Below are 18,425 nucleotides of genomic sequence, written 5' to 3'. Positions count from 1 at the left end.
TCAGGCTTGCTGGCAGCTAATCTAGCTGACTAAATGAACTCTAAGTTCCATGAGAAGCCCTGTCTTGCTGTGGAATAATGCTCTTATACCCTGCAAAAATTTGTCACTTGTACTGGTTTAATGAAATGCTGATTGGCCAGTAGCCAGGCAGGAAATACAGGGAGTATAGGCAACCAGACTTTCTGAGAAGAAAGGTTCAGTCTGCAGTCACCACCCAGATGCAGAGGAAGCAAGATGAGAGTGCCTCACTGGGTAAGGTACCAAGCCCTGTGGCTAAACATAGATAAGAATTATGGGTTAATTTAAGTTATAAGAGCTAGTTAATAATAAGCCTGAGCTAATAGGTCAAACAGTTTAAAATTAATATAATCCTCTGTTTGTTTCTTTGGGATTGAAAAGCTGTGGGGCTGGGCAGGACAGAAATTTCTGTCCATGCTGTCTTGAAAAACACAGTGAAGTGACTGAGGAAGACATAGCAGCATCAGCCTCTGGCCTCTTACACGCATGCACACAATTCATACACCAGCACTTGTGTGCAGCAAAAAAGAACAAAAGAGAAACAAAGAACCCTGAATGTTGTCTGGCATACAGTTTGTACCTAACAAATGTTTGTTGCACCTGAATGCTTAATTTGTTAACTAACTAAACTCTAAGCTTTTTGAGACTCAGACCCACATCATAACACCGCCCAGAGTTTGACCGAAGTAGAGCCTGGCTTCTGATCTGGTTCTCCTGCGGGACCCACCTGGCTTCCAGGGTGTAGGCCTAGGGCACAAGAAGGAGGAAAGATGGCCTGTTTGTCAAGGAAGGCCTGGGCTGTCCAGCATGGGACCTCAGTGAAGTCCTCCCCTCCCGGCTTTCAGTGTTCCCCAGCACCCATCCTGGAGTCTATACCCCTTGCTCCATCCTTTAATTTGGGGAGTGATGGGGTTTAGTCATAGTAGAGCAGTACCCAGACCAACAGAGGCATGCTGTGCGTGTAACACACACACACACAAACACACACACACACACACACACAATTTATTTTTTTAGACATAACTGATTTCTTTGGCAAAAGTAATAGAATCGTTTATTTTCGTTGCCGTGGAGAATCAGGTTGAGGGCCATTCTGTGCATGCACGGCGAACCATCCATCGCCAGAGCCCTGCAGATCCTTGAGCACACTCGTTATAAACTCGTTATAAACAGTGTCATTTGTATGCAAACGTGGGCTGCCTGCCCTGGGGCTTTTAAGGCTGCAATCATTAGTGCAGAGGATCTTTTTAGATTTCCTAACAGAGTTTTCAGATGTCGGCAGTGCTTTGTTACAGTACATCGTGTCCCGGGACAACGGTGCGCATGCGCACATCTCAAGCCGTAGTGGTCTAGCCTGGGAGGTTCCTGACACAGCTCTCACTACATGTAACAATGAGGGCTGCAGAAACTCCATCTTAAGGCTTGTGGGTGTTTTCAGGCTGTGAGGTCCCAGAGACGGCCCCTCTGCTGTGCTTTGGATGACTGGGCTCCAGCTTGTGGGTGTGAAGGTCAAACTAAGATGCGGCACACCTGAGTCTGCTATGTAACAGGAAGTTGATGTTTAAAAGGCCAGACGTAAGTTACATGTTGTGTCACACACCTGTTACCCCAGGAACTTGGGAGGCTGCTGCAGGAAGATTGCTAGTTTGAGGTCAACCTGGACTAGAGAGTAAGTTTGAGACTTTGTCTTAAAAAGAAATAATAATTTTAAAAAATAGAGTACCGTAGGAAATGTGGTTAGTTTCCCCTCTATGATTATTTCCAAGAATATTTTAAGCTTTGTGCTTCTATCATTTAAAAACATTCTTTGTTTTTTTAGTTTGTTTTAGTTGTTTTTTTTAAGTTTAGTTTTGTTTTAGCTGTGTTTAGTTTGTTTGGTTTTTAGTTTTTTAGTTTGTTTTTGTTTGCTTGTTTGAGACAAGGTCTCCCTACATAGCCCTAGCTATGTAAACCAGGCTGGCCTCAAACTCACAGAGATCCGCCAGTTTCTGCCTCCCCAATGCTGACATTAAAAGCATGTGCCGCCATGCCCAGCTTAAAAACGTTTTTAATTAAAAACCCACGTGTGTACCTCTTTCTCTAGCCCAGTGCCAGGAGCGGCAGAACACTACAAGAAGAGATGTCCTGACTTCCTCTATGTGGGATTTTAGTGTGATAGCAAACTTGGGTCAGAACATGGCAACCTGGAGCCCATGGCTGAGGCCCCTTTTTATTTGTCCTGTATGTTATTTTGCAAATGTTGAGATTACATGTCAATGTTTTCAAATCAAAAGAGTTCACATTAAAATAAGCAGGTTTAATCAGTCCCCCACACACAGTTGTACACGTCATCAGTTGGTGGAGCTGGGCTCAAAAGCCACATGCCACAGTCAGCACTGCTCCCAAAGGGTCCCAGCTGTCATTGTAAGCCGATATCAGAGCCTATAAATCCATTCCTTAAACCCACATGGACTTTTCCTTCGAAGGCAAAATGGTGGCCACTGTGGCGAAGCCAGAGTTCTTGTGTGGTAGGCTTACTGTAGACATACTTCAAAAGAATGGGACTCAGATTCCTCAGAAGACAAATGGCTCCCCTTGCCCGCAGGCTTCCCGGAGTCTACCACCACAGGTGGTAGATTACAGCCTGGCACCCTGTCCAGTGGGGTGACCCCTTTAGGATACTGACCAAGATGATTGAGATTTCTCTTCTGTATCCGCTCCACCCTCATCACCTCCCAGTGTCTTTGTTTCACCTGGTTGGGTCCTGACTCTATAAACCTGCACATAGCCTGGACACACATTCATAATGTTCATTCTGTAAATGTTTGTTGAGTCATTTTTGTAAAATGTAATGAAAGATATATTCTACACATACGTGATCTTGACATACATATTCTCCTGGCCACCAAGACGGGGATGAGGGCTCTTCTCCACATTGGCTAACCTGGGTGTGAGAGTCAAGTTTTGATTCTCAGCAAACCTGATAGGTGATTTGGCAGTTTTTTCTCTCTACCATCTCCTTATGGTTCGTTTCACTCCTACAGCACATTAGGATGGAGGATACGGCAGCATTTCCTGTTCAGCTGGTTCTGATCCGGTCATTCCCAGCGTCCCTGCTGGCCCTAGCCTGAGAACAGCCTCCCTTCTCAGCATCCCAGGATCGCTTGAGTTCATTGTTGCTTTGGCTATTTTGATAATCTTTTCTCATTGGGGAAAAAAACAGCTTTATTTATTTATTTATTTATTTATTTATGGACATAAGCCACACATCATCCAATTTATCCATTTAAAGTAGATGATTCCGTTTTTTTAAGTTTATTCACAGCTGCCCAGCCTTCACCACAGCCAATTTCAAAACATTTCCGTCACCCCAGACAGGAACTTCTTGACTTGCTGCTCAGCCCCTCTCCTTCTTGTCTGTCTTAGCTCAGGCTGGTATGATGATGCACAGCAGAGTGCAGGGTTTCTGTACTAGAACCATCTTTTCTATAAGAGCCTTGAGTTCTGGGGGCTTGGAAGCTCCAGAACAGAGTCTGGCGTCTGGGGGGGGGGGTTGTCATGGAGGATCCCTTTCTGGCTTGGGCTCAGCTGCCTTCGCACTATGTCCTCTTGTGACAGATGGCTGAGGAGGGGCACAGCAAGCTCTGTGAAGTCTCCTCTTGGGAGGACTCTAATCCTGTTGGATCAGGGCTCTGTCTTCATGACCTCAGTTATCCTTCATCATTTCCACACAGATCCTATCTCTAATACAGTCGTGTTGGGAATCGGGGCTCCAGTGTATAGTTTGGGGGTAAGGGGCAGAGCTCGATCTGGAGCACCAGCCCTGGAGCAACAAGTGAGGTACTTTTAGGCTTTATAGACTGGACTGTTTGGGCCATCACATTGCAGAGAATTGTGGAGTTGGCCTGGTCAGGCTGCCTTGAGAGACACCCATCATAGTTTTTCAGGTTAGAGGTCATGACTCCTGGGGCACTGTGTGCCTTTCAGTTCCTGAGAAACCAAGTCACCCCCTCAGGCAGTGAGACAGTCAGGCTTCCTGTGTACCTTGGTGTTCCCAAAAAGTCAGCGAAGCATATAGAAGCTTGGCTGATGTTAGTTAATCTCGTATACCCTGCATATCCTGCAAACGTCATTGCATCCCAGCAACTACAATTGAACTGACCCTGGCAACTGCCATCATATTCCGTTCCTGATAAGGTAGAAAGTCTGATTGCTTGCAATAAACTTGACTCGGCTTCAGTCTTGCTGAGACCCCTCCAACCAGACTTGGTTTTAACTTCCACCGACCATATCCGGAGACCTTGGCTTGTTAAGTGAGCGCTGGTGCTTACGTCACATAAATTCCAGCATATGATAATTGCTTGGCGTCTGACTTCTTTCACTTAGCATGCTTTCCGATTCACTCACGTTGCGGTGCTCTATTCCCCGTCACGGTCTGACAGTTCCAGCAGCACAGATCTACCATATTTTACTTATTCATCCATCCATTCATGGAACTTAGCACGTTTATTTTTTGGCCATTATTAATAATGCCTTATGTACATTTGCACACAAGTTTTGTGGCTAACCTATGGTGTGAATTCTTTTCCCATTTCTAACTACACATTCTGGGTCATAAAGTAATTTTATTTCTTAGCTCAGGCCAGTGTAATAAAACACTGCAGAGTACAGGGCTTATGTGCCAGAACCAAGTTCTGGAGGCTCGGAAGCCCTAGAATAGAGTCTGGAGTCTGGGGGATAGAGCTTCTTCAGAAACCTCCTAGCTGCTTTCCAAAGAGTCTCTGTATTATCACACGCCTGCCAGCTGCCAAGGTCCAGTCCGACCACGTTCTTGCCAACACGTGTGTTTTTTATGGTGTCTGTCCAGCGTGAGTTGCACTTTGTTGATGGCTAGTGGTGCTGAGTGTCTCTTCATGTGTCTAGTGGACATCTTTGAAAGAGGTTTATGGTTTGGTTTGGCTTGTCTTTTTTTGAGACAGGGTCTCATTCTGTAGCCCAAAGTGACTTCAAACTCTGTGTCATGCTGGCTTCAGCTGGAATTACAAGCATGTGCTACTTCACCCAGCTTACCAGGGATGTTTTATAATGAAAAAATTTATTTATTTTGTGTAGGGGGTTATGTGTGTATAGTGTTCATGAGTGTGCATGTGGGGGTGTATGTGTATACGTGTTCATGAGTGTGCATGTGGGAGGTGTACGCGTATATGTGTTCATGAGTGTGCATGTGGGGGTTGTGTGTGTTCATGAGTGTGCATGTGGGGGTTGTGTGTGTTCATGAGTGTGCATGTGGGGGTTGTGTGTGTTCATGAGTGTGCATGTGGGGGGGTGTATGTGTTCATGAGTGTGGATGTGGGGGGTGTACGTGTATACGTGTTCATGAGTGTGCATGTGGGGGGTGTATGTGTTCATGAGTGTGCATGTGGGGGGTGTATGTGTATACGTGTTCATGAGTGTGCATGTGGGGGGTGCATGTGTATACGTGTTCATGAGTGTGCGTGTATGAGGTGTATGTGTTCATGAGTGTGCATGTGGGGGGCATATGTGTATACGTGTTCATGAGTGTGCACGTGGGGGGTGTATGTGTATACGTGTTTGTTAGTTTGCATGTGGTGACCAGAGGTCAATGTCTAGTGTCTTTCTTGTTAGCTTCTCACCTTATTTTTTAAAATAATGTTTGGTTCTTTGGATGGTCCATACATTTATATAAGATCCATTGATTACATCAGCCCACCATTGCCTCCCCCAACTCCTCCTAGTGCCCTCACTCTGTGTCTCTCCCAGCTTCATGTCTTTTTAGTTATTTATTTTTATTAATAACCCCCTGAGTCCAATCTGTGCTACCCGTATGCACATCCACCCCATCTCTTTGCAACATGGTCTCCCACTCAACCTGGAGCTCTCCGGTTAGGCTAGGTGGTTGGCCAGCAAGCCAGGGACCGTCCTTCTCCACCTCCCAAGTTCTGGGATTACAGGTGCTCGCTGATTTGTGTGTGTGCTAAGGATCAAACTCAGGTTCTCACGCTTGTGTGGCAAACTTTTTATTGACTGAGCCATCTCTTCAGCCCCCTCGTCAGAAACTTTATATGTTCTTTGAAAAATATCTATTCAACTTCTTTGACCGTTCTTTAAATTGTTTATTTTTTTGTCCCCTATTATTGAATCCCACAAGAAACTCGTGCACTCTGGATATTGTACTCTTATCAGATATGTGATTTAAAGGCATTTCTCCCATTCTGTCTCTTTGCCAGTGTCCTTTGAAGAACAAATGTTTTTAATTTTGGTGAAGTCCATCCAGGATTTTTTTCTTCTTCTTCTGTTACTCATTGTTTTGTGCCATATCTAAGAAACCATTGCCTAATCCAGAGTCTGAAGATTTATGTCTACACTTTCTTCTAAGAATTTTATAGTTTTAGCTTTTACATTTTGGTCTTTGATCCTCTGTGAGTTAATATTTATGTACACTGTGAGATCATATGCTGTTTTTGAAAACAAGTTCAAGTGACAAATAACTAAGTTTTAAAAGATGTAGCTCTCTTTGATTTTAACTGAAGATTCTGTGAGACTTTTTCAATGTAGCCTTTAATGGAAAGAAAATAAACTTTGAGCCCTAATAAGGCTGACGTGGTCACAATGTACTTTAAAAAGTCGATGAGCTAAGAATCTCTAGAAAATACTTTTGAAATTTTGGTTTTGAAAGCTCAGCTTCTTTCATTAAATATTTAACTTAATGAAACCATGTTTTAATATGTTGTATAACTAATATTCATACACACATTAAAACCATCTTTCCTTCCATAGTCTATGGCCCTGATTTGATGTAGTGGTTCTCAGCCAGAGCAGTGCTCCCCCGCAGAAGACTCGGTAGTGTTTGGAGATGGTTTTTGTTGTCATAGGACTGCTGACCTCTGAAGGGGTAGAAACCAGAGCGACCATTACCAGTGCATCAGATCAGCTGCCATGACCCTGTTATCCAGATTAGCACACCATAATGCCAACATTGGGAAACCACACCGGCTAAGCCAGGGTCCTCTGCAGCAAAGTCTGAAGGTGATGAGAGTTTAAAACCCCTTTTCAACCTCATGGTTTATTTTTTTTCATTACAATACTGAGCCCCAACCCCTTCCTGTCTTAAAATCTATGGTACTCTGTGAGGTGGTACACATCTGTAACTGCAATAGACAAGAGGCTGAAGAAGGAGCATGGCAAAGTGGAGACCTCTCTCGGCTACAGAATGATACCGCGAGAGAGAGAGAGAGAGAGAGAGAGAGAGAGAGAGAGAGAGAGAATCATAAAGCAAATAAACCAGAAAGAATTATGAAACCCTTTATGGAGATGAAAATTCCATGCCCCTTGAAGGGACCATCGGGCACTTACCTTCAGGGATTAGCTCATTTCATATTTGTGTATCTGAGTTCCTTGGATTCTAGAACATATTTGGATAACTCTTTTCTACTACCCACATTTTGAATGACTGGCCTCCTGCTAAAATGTGTCTTATCTGATAATAGAACTGTGGGACGCTATCAGTTGGGGGTATTTAATATCTCAGTGCTGCTGAGATGGCTCAGTGGCTAAGAGCACTGACTGCCCTTCCAGAGGACCTGGGTCAATTTCCAGCACATACATGGCAGCTCACAACTGTCTGTAACTCCAGTTCCAGGGGGTTTGACACCCTCACATACAGGCCAAACACCAATGCACATAAAATACATACTAATGAGTATAGCAGTACAGGCCAGTCCTTCACATTACTTAATTTTAACTTCCCCCAAATATGTAAGAGACAGCCATCATCATCATTATCACTCACGTTATGTAGCCATAGAAGCCATAGAATACAGGGTCAGGGGGGCTTGGTGAATGCCATTCTGGTGTTCTGCCATTAGTCCCTGACAGGGCTTAGACTTGATGTAGCCTCATGTCGCAAAGCAGGTGGGTCACCCGCTGTGGATAGCCATGGATAGACATGGCAGGCAGTAAAGTGTACCATTACCCACTAAGCCACAAGAAGCCCCTGCCATGGGCTAGAAGGAGTAGACCCCCACATCTAGCTTTAGAAGCGCCGTACGATCTGTACCTGCCTGTGGAAGCATGGCTTGCCTGCGAGCATCGCCACAGTGGATGCTGTCTGTGAACCGCTGTGACTCTCACGGCATCCTTTGGATTCCCTCAGATCAGTTCATGTTTGTTTTTCTGCCTGCTGGTCCTCTTCTCATAAAATACTCCAGATCCCAATGTCTCTGCTGGCCTCTGGCCTGTGTTTATTTGCGCATACCCCAGCCCCCACCTTTGAACCCCTTGTCCCCAAGTCTTGCAAACTGTAGACTCTTGTGACCCAATGTGAGGCCACACCCTGCTGCTGTTGAAACCACAGCAGGTGTGAGCACTTCATAAGCAGCCATAGCTATTAGCCGGTGGTGTCTCTCCCCCAAGCTTCATCCCTGTGGGCATGCCAGTCCCGCATGTCTCTCGCCCTCCCCTCAAGAGGTCTTCAGGGAAGGATCCAGCATGTTGTGAGTGACAAGGAATAAGCACTTCAAGGGAACTCACACTTGAGATAGGAGTGACACCAATTTGGTCGATTTGGGGGTGCAGCTAAGATTGCATGCCTGCCCCTGAGGCATCCCCTTCTAGCTCTCTAAACGTAAGGGGCACAGATTGCATGAGGGTTAGAAAGTTTGCCTCTCCCCCAAATCTAAGGGAATACCCTGGGTTTGTGCATGAGCTACCCCTGAAACTTCTTGGGCAGTCTTTCTGTGTTCTGGGCCTCAGTTTCCCCTTGAAGGGAGGGTTACATAAAAACTGGTCTCTATGCATCCTTGAAGCTCTCATTGTCTTTGATTCTTGAAGTGCCAGGGGCTGGCTTAGGTGAAACCCATTTGAGTGACTGAAATCCCTGTAATTAGGAGTCGACTTCAGTAGTGAACCCACACCCACAAGTCTCCCCATGCTTGAAGAAGAGAACAGAGCAACTGGGTGATGCTGTCATTCTTGAGAGACCCATCTCCAGAGGCAGCATTTAAAATATGTAGCAATCAGTTCTCATGAGCACAGACCCACCAGACCCCAAAGGCCATAGAGACTGTGGACTGTGTGTGCCTTAGCTGCTTTGTCGTTCTGTCAAGCCTTTCTCAGGCTTGTTGGGGGAGGGTTTCCCTCTTTGAGTCATCTTCCATCCAAGACCCTACCAAGCTCTTTTGGCTTCTCTCTCTGATCACTTACCATGCTGTAGCAAATATAATTTTGTGTCTAGGTACTGAGTTCCAAGAATCTCTCTCTGCTCAGCCTATGTTGGTTACCCTATTAGTTAACACCATACATTTAAAAAGGTTACTGGTAGTGACACCAGAGGACTGAGCCCCGCAGCTCCTCTCTGCCCCTTAAGTGCTGTGTGACCTGGGACAAGTCCCAGCCCTTCTCCAGCTTTCTGGTTCCTTACATAGAAAAAGAAAGGACTTGGCTGGATTCTCCAGCTCGGAGGCCCCTACTAGTCTGTGTTGTGTTTCTGGAGAACTGCGTATCTATAGCTGCTGACTGCTCTCTCTCTCTTTCTCTCTCTCCTCTCTCTCTCTCTCTCTCACCCACCACCCTCATCTTAGAATGCACTGCTCCCCGCAGGCCTGAGGCAGAAGGATCAGACCACCAAGGCGCCCACAGGCCCCTTTAAAAGAGAGGAGCTTTTGGATCACTTGGAAAAGCAAGCGAAGGAATTTAAGGATCGAGAAGACCTGGTTCCCTACACAGGGGAGAAACGAGGTACTAAACCACACGGCTCTCATGAGCTTGTCCTTCCTGAGCCTCACAGAGGACCACTTGTGTGTCCTACCCTGTGTTGGGCCAAATGTACCTGGGCCTCTCTTGAGTCCTTCCTGCCTGAACAGTAAACAGTCCCTTACCCCAAAGCATCATCTGTGGTGTTATATTCAATCAGTTGGGGATGGTTTGAGGAAAAAGACTCACCCAGACAACCAAAATGTCTCCCCAGATCCTCTTTAACTAGGGTGTATTGGTTGTTTTTCATCAAAACCTAGATACTTGTAAGGGAAAGAGAAAGCTATTGCTAATGATGTCAGACTATGAGAACTAAACAAGAACCATTCTGTGGAAATGAGGAGCAAGGCACCTCACCCAGCTCCCTCTGATCTGACTCTACTTTCTTTAAAGTCTCTTTTTCTGGCCCCGGTGTCAGCCTTCCTTCATCTCTTTTCCTGAGACACTCTGCTCCAGCAAAAAACAAGCCATCCAGAAGCCTTCATAGGATCATAGGTAGACACTCTCCATGACAATCCAAGCTTCAGGTCCTCCCTGGCCCTTTAGAGTGTTCCTTCTTGCATGCTCTACCCGGTTAGCTGAGGCATCTGTGGACCAGAAGGATGATGAGTAGGGTAGACCAGAAGTCTGAGTTCTGTTCTTACCGCAGGAACTTTTTACCTGTCCCCAGGCCATGAGAACTCTTCCTTGCCACCCAGCTCTATGCCTCATGGGTGTGTCTAGTAAGAGATGTTGTGGTTAGAAAGAGCCTATAGCCCAGGTTCTACTACTTATTAGCAATGAGAGCTCAATGAATTACTTCTGTTTCCTCTTCTGGCGAACTAAATGAGAACATTCCCAGCCTCCTATGACTTTTGGGAGAACTGAGACATGAACAGACCCACCCTGGCACGTGGCAAATACTATGGACACATGAGCTGTGACTGCCCTGCTCGTCACGTTCCATCTGTACTGACCTGTCTTTCAGCGACACTGCCCCTGTCTCCTTTGACAAGGTGTACCACCACTCTCTGCTCCCTTCTTGGGTGTTTGCCATCTCAGGGACCTAAGTGAGTCTTTCAAAGCTCTTCGCATTCTCTCTGATTCTCTTTAATCATCTCTCAGGAGCTGGTCCCTGAGGGTTGGAATGTGGGTGATTTTTGACTACCTGGTAGCCCCAGCTGGCAAAGGGGCTAGCCTTCCGTAGTGCTGAGCAGAGCGTGGGCTGAGCGTGAGTTACGGGTGATGAATGTGTCCTGCTCCGGTGACATACTGCCTTAGCCCACAGGCCCATGAGTGTTCTGTGTCTTGTTGCATCCCCAGTACCCAGCTACACCTTGCACACAAAAGGTGCCTCGTGAGTACTTGTTGAATTAAAACATTGTTTTAATTGATTGTGTCCCCGATTCTCTTCTCATTCCTCCCACGGCGCCTATCTGCAAGAATATAAACCTGCCGAATCTGGGTCTGTGTCTACAGCTGTCCCCTCTGTGTCCCTGTTGTCAGCCGAGTGTGTGACGCTGTGTGGCTGCCTAACGACAGAATGTGGAAGCACAGAAAGGCAGACATTGTGGAGGGAGTCCAACCATCATCAGCCCTGGGTTGGAGCTTTTCCAGGCTCCTGGAAGCTTGAAAGTCCAAGAGACTCAAGGGGCATGTGAACTCAGAGTGCTGGGCTGGGTAGTAAGAGGGGCCAGGCAGCGATGGCAGGGAGGAGGTTTGCGGAGTGGACCCAACGAAGACTGTACGCTCTACTGATGTTTTCACCCAAGGGCCTGTGGTATAAGCAGGGCTGTCTGGCTCCCGCAGTCCCTCCTGCACATTTGAAACCTGAGGAAACAGAGGCTGCGAGGGCATCAGCAGTGGCCCTGAGGGAGCAGTAGAAAAGCTCAAATCCCTTATGTCCCCATATGCGGCAGGCTTAAATGGTCCAACAGCATTGAGAATGTAATTGGAGTTGGAGACATGACTCGGAAGTGGGATCTGACTTTTCTTCCAGAGGACCCAGGTTCAATTCCCAGCCCCCACATGGTGACTCACAAATGTCCATAACTCCAGTTCCAGAGGATCCAGTGCCCTCTTCTGGATTCCAGGGGCACCAAGCATGAGTATGGTGCACAGACATCCATTCAGCCAAAGCCCCCATACACATAAAATAAAATAATAATAGCATTTAACAGAATATAATTGATGGTAACTGAAAATCTTATGGATTAAATAAGTAGAGATCTCCACAGAGGGGCTAAGGCCAGAGGTATCTCATGCCATTAGCCCAGGCTTTCCTGAGAATTTAACCCCCCACACTGGGCCCATAGCTAGCTTAGGCTGAGGAGAAATAGCACCCAGTCAGCCCAAGATTCTGCAAGATGTGCTGGGAGCCATGCATCTGTGTAAATATCCTGGAAAATTTGGAGCAGTAGTCACTCACATGCAAATGGGGAGGTCAGAATAGAATTCCATGCAAGATATTTTCGTTAGAATTTGATTTGGCTGCATATGCTGGGAAATTGCATAAATAGAAATTAAAAAATTAAAGGCTGATTAGCCATCTGCCCACTGCCAGGAATCAAGGTCCTCTCTAGCTTTTCTTTCTGTTTCCCCGTAATATATCATTATCTTTACGGCCCTTCTAGCTGCTGGAGGACCAGCCATTCTAATGCTCACATTCCAACTAGGGAGAGAAAGAGAAGAAAAGAAGGTTAAGTCCCTCATATGAGGATCATGGAGTTACATGATCGAGGAAGGACCCGTAGTAGGGGGCTAGTAAACCACGGGTCTTAACTATTTACTGAATGTTCGCTTACCGCGTTAGTCATGTCCACAGCGGAGCTACAGCCCCAGCTCTTAGGCATTTTCTTTTCCTTGTATGTTTCTCCCTTTGTTTAGAATCTCACCTCACCGTAGAGTTTCTCATACATTTCCCCCCTATGATTTTACTGTGTGCTTTGCTTGCAGAGGTAAGTGATATTTGCTAAAAGAAGAAAACAAAGTAATTTTTTTCCCTGTGGAATAAGCACTGATCCCATGCCGGGACTGGGGGTGGGGTTCTAGACAATTCTAGACAATTCTCTCTCTATTCTCTTTCCTTTTCCCAATCTGTTTCTGTGGACTGGCTTATTCCGAGTATCGCCTACAAGTGAAACCAAACTCTCTCTCTCTCTCTCTCTCTCTCTCTCTCTCTCTCTCTCTCTCTCTCTCTCTGTGTGTGTGTGTGTGTGTGTGTGTGTGTATGGCTGACTAGCTAGTTTCTTTCACTTACTGTGTTTTCAGAGTCCGTCATATCCCACAGTTGTTGAGCCATTCATCCATAGATAGACATTTAGGTTTTCCATCTTTAGTCTGTTAAAATTAAATATTTCTGCAGAAGTATGATGAACATTCCTATATTAGTATGTGAGGTTTTTGTTGTTGTTTCTGGTTCGGGTAGCAGGACCCTAGAGATTTAGGCAAGGGCTCTACCTCTAGCCACATCTCTTTCTTCCTCCCCTCCACCCCCTCCCCAACCATGACCAGAGGCAGGGTGTCTCACTAAGGTATTGGGGCTGTCTTTGAACTCTCTTGTTCTGTAGCCGAGGCAGGCTTTGTCCTTGCAATCCTCCTACCTCAGCCTCCTGACCAGCTCCGATTATACACTTGCCTTATATAGGCCTTACTCAAGATTAATAACCTGTTTTCAGTTCTTTGGAGTGTATACCTAAGGGAAGAATTGACGAGTCCAGTGATCACTCTTTAATCCTGGAGGAATTCCCAACTTCAATAACAACTGCACTTTTTTTTTTTTTTGCTTCCCAGCAGCAATACATAAGGGGTCCAATTTTCCTCATCTTTCCCAACACTGATTTGCCACGTTCCCTCTGTAGCAGCATCCTCACAGCTGTGGACTGGTGCCCAGTTAAGCGTCTTCACGTGTGTTTGTTAGCTACGTACATATCCTCTTCGGGGCAATGTTCACTCAAGTAATTTGCCCGTTTTTAAGTTGGGCCATTTGACTTTTTGTTGATGAGTTGTAAAATTTATTTCTGTATTCTTAGATTTTATTCCGTGTATTGATTTGTGTAGTCATATGCATGCTTGCACATGCATATGGATGTGTGCATACACTACCACAGGGTGCATGCCTGTGCGGGTCAGAAGACGGCATGCAGGAACTGGTCCTCTCCTTCCGCCGTGTGAGTTCAGTGGGCTGATCTCAGGTTGTCAGGTTTGGTGGCCAGGGCTCTTCCTTACAGTTGAGTCGTCTCATCAGCCCTGGCTCTCTATCTCTGATACTAGGCTTTTGTCGGCTGTACGACTCATAAACATTTTGCCCACTCCGGAATTGGTCTTTGTACTTCCTTGATCACACCCTCTGAGACATAAAACTTTCAATTTTGAATGACGTTCAAGAGGGTCTCTTTTGCTGCTTGTGGTCACAACAAGATTCCATTGCTAATCCTAATCATGCTGTTGTTTTCTTTAAAAATGTCTTGCTTTTAATTCTGATAGTCAGGTTACTGATCCATTTGAGTTTCACTTTTGCCTTTGTTGTGAGGTAGGGTCTGACGTCATTCTTCTGCATGTGACTATATCTTGTGACCCAGCACGTGCTGAATAGACATGGTACATTGTTGATAATAATTTGCACATATGTGTGGCTTTTTCCTGGGCTCTCAATTCTGTTGTGTTGTTTGCTAGCTTCATATTACAAAGTTTTCTAATCTATGAAATGAGATTGTTTTCAGTGATCTCTATTTTTTTCTATTTCTTTTAGAATGCATTGTAGTTGTCAGTGTACATGTATTTAGGCTTTATTTCCAAATATCTTATTCTTTGGTTATTATTATGAACTGCTTTCCTGGCTGCCTTTGCATATTCCTGTTGCTGCTACATAGAAGCCCCTCTGATCTCATCCTGGGCACCAAACGCTGCTGAATTGATGAGTCCCAACAGCTGTCGCTGCTCTTTGTTTTTCATTTGGGTAGGGGTTTGTCTGGTTGCTTGACTGATTAGTTGCTTTTTGGAATGTAGCAGTTCAGACTTTTCTCCGCATAGAGTTATTTGTAAACAGAAATGTCTTCTTTTGTTTGGGTTCCACCTCTTTCTCACGCAGCACGGCATCCACTCTAACTAGAACATCTCATGCGCTGTTGATGGCCCCAATAAAGCTGGGTGTCCTTGGTTGTTTCTGATCTTGGGGGCTCTTTCTGTACTTCTGTGAGGCCCCAGGTCAGAGACAGTTGTCACACTGACTCCCTTCTGATTGCCCTACCCCCAAACAGCACACACATGCCCAATCATAGACTACGTGAACTGAATATCACAGACTAGTTCATTTATAGAGAAAAGAAATTTACTTCTCAGAGTTCTACGAGCTGAGAAGTTTCAAAGCTGGCAGCAGAGGCGCGGTGAGGGTGGTGTTCCTTTTTGCATGCTAACATGGTGAGGAGAGCGACAGCAAGCATGGATGCTCAGGTTTATTTTCTCTTCCTTCTTAAGTCACTAATGCCCTCCCAGGAGCCCAACCTCGCGACTTCAACTCATCCTGACTACCTCCCCCAAAAACTCTGCCTCCACACACTCTTAACAGATGAATTTGGAGATGGGGTTCCCAGGAGAGACAGGTGCAAAACCACATGCAGTTTCTCAGAAATGAATGAAATTTCTCGTGATGGTTTTCAAACTTGATTTTTCACAGAAAATTCCTTCTAGGACATATTCCTTTTTAATGATCTCCATGATCTCCAAAAAAAAAAAAAAGAGTTCTTTATTTTTGAGTTGTGTTTGTGAGCAGAAGTCTGAGTGTGAGTGCAGGGTCTATCGCAGCCAGAAGAGGGCGTCAGATTCCCTGGAGCGGGAGTTACAGGCAGTTTTCACTTGTGGGAGATGGGTGCTGAGAATGAGGTCCTCTTCAAGAGCAGTAGCCACTAAGCCATCACTCTGCCCCCTCCATGTCTTTTGTAATAACTTCCAGAATTGTCTGGTACAGACTCTTTCAACAGTCTTTACTGGTGGACACACAGTGGGCACTCTCCTGCCTGACTTGTTCCTCCTCTGCCCACTTTCGAGCTTGCCACTCTAAGAACAGAAGGTCCTGTGAAGCTAGAATGCAATCTCTTTCATCCTTTAACAGTCTGCGTGCATTTTATCTATTTTGTTGAAGAACATTTACAGGTTTTTCTCTCATATCAGAACCTTTCATGAAGGGAGTCTCAGACCCCACTATAGCCATGCACCCTGTGTGTTTACAGGAAAGATCTGGGTCCCCAAGCAGAAGCCCATGGATCCCGTGCTGGAGAGTGTGACGCTGGAGCCCGAGCTGGAGGAGGCCTTGGCAAATGCCTCGGATGCAGAACTGTGTGACATTGCAGGTAAGCCCAAGGGACAAGCCTGTCTTCCTGAAGGCTTCCTGTGCAGAGAGCCTCCTCTGCTTCATTTGAACATTTGAACACCCTCTCTATTTCTAGGAATAGGATAAGATTAAAAAAAAATGTTCCCAAAAACCCAAACTAAATAAAACCGTTCAAACACACCCTGTCACGGAACCACCTGTTGCTGCCCTGAGACCACTCCCCAAGGGAATAGGAATGTCCCAGCCATACACACCAGATTCTGCCCAAGCATCTCATAAAGGGCTAGGAGCACGACTGTGCTTTGTGAGTGTTACCCGCATACCTCTTAAGTACCCCCCTCCATCCGCATGATGCTCCCCTACTCCAGAAGCAATATACTCCAGAAGGTAGTCTGCTATTGCAAACCCTCTGCTGCCCCTATCTCTCCTTACCGCTGTAGAGTCCCTGCTCTATGCACCCAGTCCCCGTCTCTCTGGGGTTCACTGCAGTCTGCACCGGCACTCACCTGCCTCGCCCACACTGTGCCCTGGCTCAGCAAGTGGGAGGTGTGGAAGAAATATTGCAGACTGGTGGCGTAGAAGAGGAATGGGATGATGGGGATGAGCTGGCCGTGAGCATGGTGCAGGGAGAAGGGCAAGCTGGGCCTAGAGATCGAGTGAGTTCTGTGTCCTTAACGTCAGGGAGATACTCAGTTCAGTTTGGGGCCTGGGGCATCTGAGTTATCCATGGGCCATCCAGGTGGAAACCGCTGTGCGTGATGGCCTAGCATTCTGCAGGAGGTTTCCTTTGGACATGCTCAGAGTTGCCAGGCTTTAGGAAGAGCACAAGGCAGGTGAAGGCGGCACAGGCCTAGCCCGGGGCCCAGCAGCCAGGCACAGGTGAGCAACGACTGAAGAACCGAGTGAAGACAGACAGACTGATGGGAAGACAGATTGACAGTAAGAGAATCAAGAGGCAGAATGGGGTTCCAGGCTGCCAGAGACAGTGGAGCCTTGGCATCTGCCTCTGCTTCATCCAGTCCCCCAGCCTCTTGGGATGCTATTTGTGGCTCTTTGTGGCATTAAGGCAAGAGGAGGAGTCTGCAGATGGCCTTCCTTTTAGCTACTAGAGCTGTGGTCAGTGGTTTACACTGCATAGCAGTGGTGACCGCAGGTGGTGGCAGCGAAAGCCAGACTGCAGGGACCTGAGGAGAGACTGGACAGAGCAGGCAGGTAGCCTCTTTCTCCAGATGGCCCCTTTCCTCAGCACCACCTCAGGTGGTGAAGGACAAGAGTGACAGGATCCAGAGAATGGTGTCCAGTCTAAGCAGCGCTGAGAGGCCAAATGGCCCCAACGGGAGCCCAGACATGCAGCTCAGGAGCCAGGGGCTCAGCGGGTTATGTAAGATGCCAATGGAGCCATGCCAGATCCTTCAGCGTGCCCACATATTTCAGCCCCTCCTCCTCCCCCGCAGGTCCCTTGACTCCTGGTTAATCTGTGCAACAGGGAGAGTGGATACCTTGCCCTGCCTGCCTCTGTTTCCTCCCCAGGAGCTGTTTTTATCTGGGGCCTGCTCATCTGAACCCCTGCATGACATCATGGTCCTCATGAGGGCACATGGGGATTATTAAATGGCTGCTGTCATAGCGGGCTCCTGCGGCTGCCCTGAGACTCAACAGAGCAGGCCTCCGAGTTGGGTGTCTGGGCCTGCTCTTGGAAACATTTTCCTTGTTGTTGTCAGCACACTGTGGTGATCTGCCTCAGATCCCCAGCCCCGTGATGTCCGGAAAGGAGCAGGAGACTGTGCGTGCATCCCAGTGTTAGCTGACTGTCCCTGAGTGCCTGTCATTGTTTGACTTTAGCCATGACAAGGTGGCAGTGCCTATGGGGAAGGAGGCACGGGCCGTCTGCTGAGTGATAAACATGTTCCAGGTGCTGTGTGAGTAGTTCTCCATACAGCACTGTATTTATTGACCATGGCAAACCCTATGAAGTAAATTCTATTATTGTCCCCGTTTTACCCCAAGACACCAGCTGTTCCTAGTGCCGGATCAGAAACAAGGAGCGAAGATGATGCCAGGCTTTGTGGCTGTGGGTAAAAAGCAGAGCCGGGCAGTTAGAAGAAAGTTGCCCTGGATGACCAGAGGTGTTGGCATGGCAGGCCCACCCATCAGAACGGGACAGTTTAGCCCAGGAGGGGATAGTCGGACTTCCCAGTATGGGTGGCTTATTGAAGGAAGGAAAGCCTAGAGAGAGGTGAGGGGGTCTGCAGCTGCCTCTGGTCTACATGCTGTCGTCACAGGGTGTCCCCATGTCTCTCCCACATGGCACCAGTTACCCGGAGCTTTCCTACCCACCGTGTACCAGGCT

At 46.8% G+C, this 18,425-nt stretch overlaps 1 protein-coding gene across 1 annotated transcript in view; it reads left to right on the top strand.

The window, feature by feature from the left end:
• Window positions 1–18,425, top strand: part of Tmod1 (tropomodulin 1) — a 68,352-nt gene that overhangs the window by 27,311 nt on the left and 22,616 nt on the right. Inside the window, exons 3-4 of the mRNA XM_075967282.1 lie at window positions 9,597–9,753; window positions 15,975–16,094. Of these exons, the coding sequence (XP_075823397.1) occupies window positions 9,597–9,753; window positions 15,975–16,094 (277 nt within the window). The remainder of the gene's footprint in view (window positions 1–9,596; window positions 9,754–15,974; window positions 16,095–18,425) is intronic.

The sequence above is a fragment of the Microtus pennsylvanicus genome, chromosome 3 (genome assembly GCF_037038515.1).
Source record: "Microtus pennsylvanicus isolate mMicPen1 chromosome 3, mMicPen1.hap1, whole genome shotgun sequence".
In the NCBI taxonomy this organism is placed as follows: Eukaryota; Metazoa; Chordata; class Mammalia; order Rodentia; family Cricetidae; genus Microtus; species Microtus pennsylvanicus.
Note: the sequence above shows the minus strand (reverse complement) of the source record. Positions and strands in the feature narration are given on the sequence as shown.